General features: G+C 34.7%; 1 protein-coding gene across 1 annotated transcript in view; it reads right to left on the bottom strand.

Moving 5' to 3' along the window:
• Positions 1-4411: 4411 nt before the first annotated feature.
• The window catches only part of LOC110459282 (acyl-CoA:lysophosphatidylglycerol acyltransferase 1-like), a 19715-nt gene continuing 13011 nt past the window's right edge, over positions 4412-11115 (bottom strand). The window contains exons 3-6 of the mRNA XM_021511465.1: positions 9890-10104; positions 8575-8711; positions 8177-8286; positions 4412-7128 (exon numbers count right to left, since the gene is read on the bottom strand). Coding sequence (XP_021367140.1) covers positions 6674-7128; positions 8177-8286; positions 8575-8711; positions 9890-10104 — 917 coding nt within the window. The 3' untranslated portion in view covers positions 4412-6673. The remainder of the gene's footprint in view (positions 7129-8176; positions 8287-8574; positions 8712-9889; positions 10105-11115) is intronic.

The following is an 11115-nucleotide window of genomic DNA, read 5'->3' as shown; positions in this document are numbered from 1 at the left end:
TTCCCCACCCTTGACATTTTGGCAGGGGATCTGAATGACTAAGTCCTTGTTCAATTCATTAGTAGCGAGCAATCCTCAGAATCACAAACTGATTTTGTAAATGTCTGCACTAATAATATTAAATATATATAACATGGAAAAATAAGAGACTAAAAGGTTGTGTTGATAAATTTATTGATAAATCATTCATTAACGAAACACTTATAACCTAACTGAAACATGCTACAAACGGTGAACACAAATCATGTTTATACCCATACCGAGACATAAACGCCGGATAGAGAAACACATCTCATAACCTGACTGAATTATACATGTGGCAAATAGTTAATACAAAGCACAATGTACAGCCTGACTCAAACAGAAGCAACAAATAGCTAACATAGAATAACTATAATGTGAACAAGGAAACAGTTAGGTATCAAGAAACGGGCAATAATGGGACACCATTGATTACCTCCCCTTATCAAAGTGAAGCATATTTTAAAATAAGCATGTTGATTTCCAAACCAAAATATGGAACTATACCAAAATTTGTTAAAAAATATTTGGTTCTGTGTCTTGCAAAGGTAACATAGTCTGGTAGCAAAGGGAGGTTATCCTGATAGCTATAAATGGTGCCAAACTAGTATAACATATATCTTTCTATGAGGTTATTTTACTGTTTAAAAATTCAAGCTACAAAGCATATATAGAATGTGTTAGAATAAAACACAGGTTGTAGCTAACTAAGATGTGTACTGGAGAGAATGACTTCCACAATGTGTACTCTACACATCTATATTCTATTACATCTGTCTATAAAGAAAATAGTCCATGACTTAAAAATGTATCTCTATATATTATATATATGTGTGATGAATGAAATAAGGCAATAACGGCATATACGATGCAAATACAACTTGGTTACACTATGTCACTGACCAATCAGTAAAAGTGATTATACATTCATGGCCTGAAAATACATCACCCTATTTTAACATGTATTGACAATTATAAAACAACAAACAAATAATAGAAAACCTTAGAAACAATATATAACCATGCATGTAAATGTTCAATTCACAGAAATTCTTCTAACACTTGTCAACGACACAGTACTGTAAACATACATATCAAACTAAAAGCCGATTACTAAACTCGTGGACAATAAAAAAAGATATACAGTAACAATGAACATTAAGAATGCCACGGTAGTGGGTGTGTCACCCACTTAATTAGGTGACATAATGGCTTATTGCAATAAACCCATGATGAAGGAATGAAAAGCTGATCAGATTGTAGTAGCCGCATTAAATATTTGCAAATTTCACCTGGCATTGAGCAAGAGGCTTTGATTGGAATAATATGCTAGGCAGTTTCATTGCATTCCAGTTTCTTTCAAAAGATATTATCTCAAAGCCATCACAGACGCCTCATTAAATATCTGAATTTACTTGGACAAGGGACTTTGGTAAGAAGCATACCAGACAATTTTATTTCAAGTGCCATCTTTTCCTGCCAGAAATGGCGAGAAAGCATTATTGCCTGTAAGATTACAGCCGCCTCTTTTATGCTACACAAGTTTTATGACAATCGGATAACTTCTTTAAATATGTTGTTTGGAATAGTTAAGTTTATTACCGATACAGAATCATTAAAGATCCTCTACACTGGACTCAAATATACAGAATCATCCGTGTGAAACCAGAGATACCTGCTGGCAGCCATATTGAGTTTGGGACCAGCTCCATAAATCGCCCTCAAGTGAGGAATTGATAAATTAAGAATTTGTACGAAATCTCAGGAATATTACAGCACTTCTTTAAGAGTATTTTCACAGAAACCATTAAAGGTGCTAAAATCAAAGATGCCAGCGGTTTATTGAGTTTCATACACAGGTTAAATTAGTGTTATTGTAAGTACTTTGTATTCAGTTGCATGTGGACATTTGAGATCTAAAAGGATCAGCCAGTGATTATCCCTATAGGCTGCCTTCTGTCGGCCACACAGATATATGTATACACTCCAGTGTCTGCAGTTTCTCCATTGAGAAAGCCATATTTTAAAAAATGAAATGAAATTTATCACTAATCAATGACTTTGAATATAATGTGTACAGTTGTAGAACATTTACAGTCTGATTACACCAAATTTAAACCACTTTGTTGGACGTACAGTGTAAAAACCTACAGTACCAAGGACATTTCTATTAATTGTCTACAATAACCACATTTATAGTCTGATTACACCAAATTTAAACCACTTTGTTGGACGTACAGTGTAAAAACCTACCGTACCGAGGACATTTCTATTAATTGTCTACAATAACCACATTTACAGTCTGATTACACCAAATTTAAACCACTTTGATGGACGTACAGTGTAAAACCTACAGTACCGAGGACATTTCTATTAATTGTCTACAATAACCACATTTTCAGCAACAGGTTATTTTACATATTTTTGATTCACAGACAAAAAACAAAAAAAGAGAATGCCAGTATTTCCATGTTTCCCTCTATAGCCAGATGCGTGATAAGATTATGTGACCAAATTTTGTCCACATAATACTCATCCCCATCGCCTTTCTATGTTTGGTAGCAGCCATATCCTCCACACATAACTGCAGACATCTGCGATTTTCAAGACGACTGGCATGTAAATACTGCAAACATGTCAGTGCGTTCGTTATGAAGACCTCAGTCTTCAGCTGATTTGGATAAAAAATTACACAATGGTCACACAAGGCTGAAAATACTACCGGATGGTTTTGTTTTTCAGGGTGCCAAGATCACACTGCAACAGGTGTAACATCCACATGGATCCATACGAGGTCCTCTTTGAATCAAAAAAAGTTTACAAGTTGAATTTCTCACTGTTCTGAACTATAATCAAAGTCTTACTATCACATATCATATACTACTGCTACTATCACACATCATATACTACTGCTCCTATCCCACATCATATACTACTGCTACTATCACACATCATAAACCTGATTTTAGTGTCTATAAATGTATGGTTGACGAAGTTCCTCACATTCATATATCAGATGCCATTTATTATTGTAAAACACAAACATGAATATGTATTGTGCTACATGTATAAGACTGCCTTTGTATTACAATAATGTGTGTTCAGCTAATTCCTCTGTTTATATTCAATATTTTATTGAGAATTTATCACTGGAATGCAGTAGACTAGATATATCAACAAATGCTCTCTGAGGTAGAACCCAATATCAGCATACAAACCTGGTACACATGATTGTAATTGTCAATTTAAAATGATGTACAACTTCAAATTTTAAATTTATTTTTATTACAAGAAATTCTTTGACCTCTTGTATCTTATAGGACTCAAGAAACATGAATTCTATAAACACATCACTTTCAGCATTGTGTAGGTAATAAAATTGTTACGGTGCTCTGCCTACATTTGGTGGAGTTCTGCCTTATTCTCACCCATATGACATAGTTTATCACTGTGCTTTATATCTAGATTTGGGTATAATACTACTAACAAATATAACTTGATTACATTATGTCAGAAGTACGAAGGAATATACATGGCCAACTGTAATGTTTAAGATGAAGTGTTAAATGTTTGGACATGTGGAGGAATATTTAAATATACAATGATAGTCTTTGATGCATGAAAGACATAACACTCACTTTACAAACCAGTTTCTATAAATAGAAGGATGTCCTATATGTTTCTATGACACATTTGGTGACCATTCTGATTTATAAATATCTGTATTCATTTGACCTCACAACTTATTTACAATTGTTATATTAAAACATTTACTTCTTAATCCAATAAATGAAGTAAACAAGATCAAGTCTGGTGATGGTGTCTCAGAAATATTATAGCTGTTTATGAGATATCCTAAGTCACTGCTATATGCATCTTCTTTATAAAAGATTCCCACACTTATACATGTCTTAACGTTAATTTGGACATGTTATCACTTATTGACAAATGTGAATGGTACAAAGAAAAATAAGGTAACATTATACAGATCCTGGACTTTGAGAACATTGGGCCATTGCAGCAATTTTTAGTCAATATCAAAATTAAGAGGGGCTATTCTATGTAAAATTAAGAGGGGCTATTCTATGTAAAATTAAAAGAAAATTGGAACATGGAGTGGTCTTTTTTCAGTTTTGAGGGGTCAATGGCATGGCCCCCTTCAGAATTATCCCTGATTTACCCTTATGGTAAGTGGACCAGCATCCCATGCCTGACAATGATCATAAACACCTAATAAAACACTGGCTATAATAATGCCGTGTTTAAAAATATTTCAGAGCAAGCTGTAATATGTTCTTTTATCATAGAAAATTAAACATTAAAAAGTAAAACATGAAACACACACAAAAAAAAGGATTTTTTCTCTCTCTCTCTTAAAAAAAAGGGTAATCCTTTCACCCCTATGTAACTTTAGTAGACTCTACCATGCATTGATCTGGATGAGTCCATTATGGTCTATAGTGGTGATAGGGCTAGTGACAGACTTTCATATTCTTTTATTTTATGCTTTGGTGATCCTGATGTAGAAAAATGAAGGGCATTCTTCAAAACATGTACGGGTCAATGTAGCTAGGTTTGGTCCCTATTACACATCTGCAACAATGGAATATGGAGTTGTTATGGAAACCCACATGATATTCAATTACCACAAGCAGTATCGACAATTGAGCTAAAAACAAAAATATAATAGCTAAAATACAAGACCTGTTAAATCTAATTCATGTACACTGCATTATAAGTCATATTGATTCTTTATGTTACCTCTCACTTCTTGCGCTCACAGAGTATCAATGGCAGGTGCTGAGAGGACGGTTATTATGGTCTCTACCATTACATATTTGATTTGCATGTTTTTGACATCTTCTTAATTTACAGTTAAGTTATTTGGCATGTTGGTATAAAGTCCATCAAAAAGTTTGTTCAAATATATAACCTTGACCCACTTTCAAGATCATGAGGTCAAATGAGCTTCAAAGTTGAAATAAATTATAGATATCTACAGAGGCTAGACATTTTTGTTTGTTTGGATGAAAGTCTAACAATGCCAGAGATACTGGCTGTAACTTTGTTCACACCAAATGTAAGCCATGTACCGGTATAGCTTACTTTATACATCCTGCTGTAAACATAACATCGGTTTAGCACAACATAGCTGATCAAGAAACACTTCAAATGGAATAAAGCAAAGTATTGCATGTAATTCATGGTACCCCACCATTAGACAAACTTTGATATCAAACAAAAATAAATGGCTATAACACTGTGTATAGTGGGGGCACGAGGCCCGATTTCAGTAAACAGTACTCCACCATTCCGAGGGGTACTCAAATACAAAATCAGGTGAGTGTAAGAGATTGACAAAATATAAGTAAAATATAAATGGTATGTCCTTGACAATGTGACAGTGAACAAAGGGCCACAACACTGTAGTGGAGCATGATACCCAACAGTGCTGACACCTCACTATCCAAGGAGATATTCACGTACAAATTTGGGTGAACTGTGGAAAAAGTGATAATTGGTGGAAAGAATGTAAACATATTTATTCCCTCCAATGATACTTGACTTAATCTGAAAGCTGCATATCCAACACAATAAGAATATTGCTCCAGATCAACGTGGAATACAACACAACTAAGTGATGTACAGTTCCACAAGTTAGCAGGTAAATATAATATTTGTCAATACATGCAACAGAGGCATTTCTTGTTGAAAGTTCAGAGGGCAAACACTCTACAGGTGCACACAGTCAACTAATATTTAAGCTATTTATTTTAAGCTATTGAATAAGATGACTAGATTTTCTGTCTTTGGCTCTAAAATCTATTACATACTTTAATAAACTGAATTTGAATGTAAAGCTTTTGGGCAAGTGGAACAAAATAATTCTTTATTGCACTCATACTGACTAAGTAAAACACACACACACTACACACTGTAACTATTACAGCCTACAGTAAAACACAATAATACCTCATTTTGATTTCATGCCTTTCCAAAGTGATACTAATAGTATTCCCTCCTGGCAAGGTGAAAATCTAACTGTATGGTGAATTATCTCCCCTTAGATACATGATACAGTTTGTCTCTCAGTGTTCAGTACAAATGTGATCTGTCTCCCGAGGTTTTTTATCAAGATGACTGACCCCATGACTACACTGGTGCACACATGCTCCAGTGATTTCGTTTTCATATAAAGAACAAAAGAGCTTTAAAAATAACAACTTTCAACAACAAGAGTAACACAATTTCAAGTTTAAAGAAATTGCAATGAAAACAAAACTAGAATGTTAGGTTATATCACCCCCACATCTCTTCATGTTAACTTTTGCTTGTAATAGCTACTGCAAACTGTTGAATTGGACAAAGTTTTATTGAAGTCTATGTTTACTTTAGCAGAAGCTGTCCTGATAAACTTATGTGTACAGACAAACGGACAGACAGACACTCTGATTCCAGTATGCACTCCCTATCTTTGTTGCAGTGAGCATAAAAGAAACGAAAAATATGTAGTTTTAAAAACAGTGACAAGAAAATATGACATGTATTTGATATACAGAAACAAATGTCAATGATAATTTTGTAAAATACTTTTCTTGTATGATGAATAAATGCAAAGCTATGCTAACTACCTATACCACCTGACCAGTGGTTAGAACACAAAGGCTAGGCACCAAGACACTAAACTTAGTATTGGCGAGTACAGGTTACACCAGAAAATGTATGTGGAGGTTGCATAGAAAAAGTGGAAAAATATCAGGCTGATTGGATCAATATCAACACTACGTCTCTCCATGCGTGGAAACTTTCTATTTTCTTTGTCAGTTTCTTCAAAATTGACACTATTTGTGTAGAACTCCTCAAGGAACTGATCTTTTTCGTGGTAGCGGTCATAGAGCCAGCATGTGAAGAGTTGTGTGTTGTGAGTGGGTACCTCCTTTATGGGATAGATGCGGTAATGTACAGAGATGTCGCGTGGTGCCCAGTAACCTATACACATTCCATGGAGGTCGAGCGGCTCGGCCCCGGGGTAGCCTATCGTCATATCTACAATCCATTTAATCCCTGTCGATTTTGACTGATGGTTCACTTCAGGTTCTGTTTCTTCTGTTCAAACAAAAACAAAAACATTTAATTTTTTTCTAAGTGACAGGTTGCAGAGAAAATGGTTTTACACAAGTTTAAAAATACCTGATGAAGATATGTACATGAACTGTGCGTATATATGTTTTTGAAGTATGTATTTATATTCTCATCACTTTAGCTAGGTACTGGACAGAGAACATGTAAACAATGTCAAAACCTTTTATGTCCCGACACAATTGGGGTAGAATGTGGTCTTTGATAACAGGTTCAATATAACATTCATTTCATTTACAAAGTCTTCTGACACTTATGAGACAGATTAGTCGTTCAAAGCAGGTATTACAGAATTAAAATGTTTAGAAACAAATCTTAGGCATGTTTAATTCATTTGATTGTCCAACTCATCAACACATCGGGTCATATCAGGACAAACCGTGTACATACACATCAAATATATATGACCACTGTCATAGGGGAGGGGTCGGAGGCACTTTTTCAGAGAGCCCATCACCCACAGAATCTTTAAAGGTGATTTAAATATATGGAATGGTGGCGAAATCTGGTTTTAAACCTACACCCCACCCCATAAGATATTAATACAAGTGCCTCCCATCTCCCCATATGATAAAATATGGAATAGCCCTTACAAATATTTAATGAAAATATATTTATATCGTTTTATAAATTATATTATATTTCACAGTACAAGCAGTTATTCTAATGTGAGAACTATAAAATGGTATCTGTAGAAAGATTGACTTATACAAGACGTTTTCTCTATTGCCAACCTGTACTTGTCATGAATGTGTCAAAAATCAAAACAGTCAATCATAAAGTGATTGTTGTGAGGGACACAGAATGGTCGGCATTTTCATTCCACAATGTCTCTCTTACTTTTTCTATTACTTTTTCTATAACTAAGTCACATTGGCATTAAGGCATTAAAAAGTGTTCTTTTTGATAAGAGTATAATAAATTCTCCTCAAACAACTCTAGGACTTACACAACTATAAGCCAGGACTTACACAACTATAAGCCAGGACTTACACAACTATGAGCCAGGACTTACCAGCAGCAGGATGATTGTTTTCACACAATGTGTTGATGACGACCTGTATCGCCCCAAGTCTTGGCAACGTCACATGTTGTAACACTGGATAGTCATACTTTTTGGCGAAGCTTTGATAGGAAAATAGATTGAATTAGCCAATATTTCATCATTTTAGAAACTGTGATCAGTTTCACCTTTGACATATTATACCTAGAGAAATAAAATACATCTGCTATGCAAACTTTGTGTATGGTCGGAATGTGGAAAAAAGAAAAAGTCACAGAACAACTTTTAAAACTGACAACAACATTTCAAGTTATGTTATGGAGGAGGGAATGTTAACAATATGTATATATTTTCCCCCTAGAATTATGTATATGAAATGAACTGTTATGTTTCTGTGTCAGGTCACTTACGCTTGACTTCTCTTGCGTCTTTTCCTCAAAAATCCTCCTTCAGGGTATAAAATGATCCATTTTTGAAGAGATTTTTTAAATATTGTCTTCAGATGATTTCCTAGGAGTGAAAGTTGTTCCTCGCGACCTACTTTACCCTACAACAGACAACAACATAGGTCTTCAAAATAACCATTTGTCAGAAAGAATATTGTTTTGAATTCCATTAACACAAACACAAGTAAATTGTGCTTACACTTACAGTTTACATTATCTTGTACTTGATAACAGATCCAATGCACACTTTTAACCACAGCCTGAAACGTGACAATTTCCCCCCATTACATCACCGTCAATAATATAAGAGTTTGAACACGGGCATGATGGCACATTTTTGGTGATGTCTTTATCATTATAATACACATGTGGAAGAAGATATGTAAGTGTTTGGTATGATTTGTTATGTTGTTTGGCGAAGGGATGGGCCTAGGAGTGATAATTGAAATTTCCGATTCTGGTAAGGATTTTAAACCGATTACCCATCACTAATTTGACAAAAAATGTAGGCAGAGCTATCAAGCATAATGCAAAGTCCAGACTGTTATATTCTTAGACCAATACGTGTCACAGATTTGTGGAATAAGAACAAGAATACTTCATGCGGCTAATTTTTTGTTGTCTGATATTCAAAGCCTTGAAAGGTTAACACAAATATTTCAAAATGCTTTTTTAAGAATAATCAGACATTTTACAATTGTATTGCTTACCTATTCTGAGTCCTTAATTTACAGGTTAAATACTTTATTTAAAAAAAAATGAAAATGAACATGACAAAAAAAAATTGTAAAGTAATCAGGCTTCAAAAGGGCCATGCTGTCTAATCCTGATTATTCTTCATTACCCTAAGCTGCATCCTCTTAACCATATCAAGTTTAACTTTACCTCCCCTCTTTCCTAAGTTGTAAGAAAATGTCCTCATGTGCAACGTGTGATGTTGACTTCCTTAAGTAGTGGTTATGTACTTACAGTGTATTGTGATGTTACGATCTAAGTGCTTGTACCAAGGGTCGCTACAATGCTATCAAGTATGTGCCAGTTTGTCAGTCATTTTGTCTATCAATGAAGTACGTTAAAATAAGTGCATGTCTTAGGCCTAAGTAAGAAGGACATTAACACCATCAATAAATCAAAGTTTGAATAATGGGGTCAACGTCCAAGTTAATAGTTTAGGGTCAGCTTTCTATTCCAACAAAATCTAGGGTAGGGAGCCAAAAAACTGATTTCTATTTGGCTTTATACAATGTAACAGTTTTTTATATCCTGAAGTAACACAAACCTGTTGTATAAAGAAGTCTCCATGGAAATGAGAAATCCAACCAAAATTTGTAAATTTAAAAACATAGTCCATAATCCACATCATGTGTCCTGTGGCAAGGCCTTTGGGTTGAAAGCTCGACATGACGACGGGGACGTCCGAGGTGGACTGGTGATTCACCAGCAGAATGGTCTTTGCGTCTAGTATTCCATCCAGCTGGTCCCCTGACTCTATCACTGTATAGAGAAACAACAGTCTTATATTCAGATCTGTCCTCATATTTTGTCAGCAATGGCAACTTTCTGTTTGACCAAAATTATGTGTGGTGGGAGAAATACATATCTAACATGACCCTACCACAATTGGTACAATTTTGACAGTGTTTCAGAGATTTTCAAAACACCAGAGGTTGCATCTGGAATTTTTCTTGATTCTTTACAAAGACTACCCATGGTGGTTTATTTTCAGATAAAGTTTTGATACTAAGTAATTTGTTTTCAAACATGATAAGTACCCAAATTGGTTCACCATAAAACTCGTTTTTATTTCTACTAGCTGATGATGCTAAGGAGTATACAGCCATTCAGGATTAATCGTATCAAAACTCCCAACGGTAAATCTTTGCAACATTTCTACATGTATGAGGTTTGGGATGCTACTATGTTTGTGTACCTAACAAAAGCCGATTCCCCTTAGGTACTGCAGTTGACCTGACCCAGTGTGTATTCATTGTGTAGTTAAGACAAAGTGCACTGTGTATTTTAGGGTTGAGGCTAATTTTAATATTTTCTTTGATCATTGACAATGTTTGTCTGCCGACTAATCCGGAAAGGCTGTAAATACTACAGTAATGAACTACAATTGTATACACTTTTATATAATTTGGTTATTAGGACCAGAAATCAACACTTAATCAAGCATATAGTAAACTAGCTCCTTCAAAATACTCAAAAATATTGTCGACATACATAGTTTTTTTTCTGGTTTTCTGATATGTTTACTTTAAAGTCATTGTGTATTCTTAAAATGTTGCTGAAAGTAAAACTACTTGGTGGAAATGCTGATAAATGTCCCTACTATTATACCACCAGAGGAAAGTACACAAATGCTGATAAATGTCCCTACTATTATACCACCAGAGGAAAATACACCAATGCTGATAAATGTCGATACTATTAAACCACCAGAGGAAAATACACCAATGCTGATAAATGTCCCTACTATTATACCACCAGAGGGAAGTACAC

Source organism: Mizuhopecten yessoensis, unplaced genomic scaffold, assembly GCF_002113885.1.
Source record: "Mizuhopecten yessoensis strain PY_sf001 unplaced genomic scaffold, ASM211388v2 scaffold9997, whole genome shotgun sequence".
Lineage (NCBI taxonomy): Eukaryota > Metazoa > Mollusca > Bivalvia > Pectinida > Pectinidae > Mizuhopecten > Mizuhopecten yessoensis.
The sequence above is the reverse complement of the archived record's forward strand: the minus strand, read 5'-3'. Positions and strand labels throughout refer to the sequence as shown.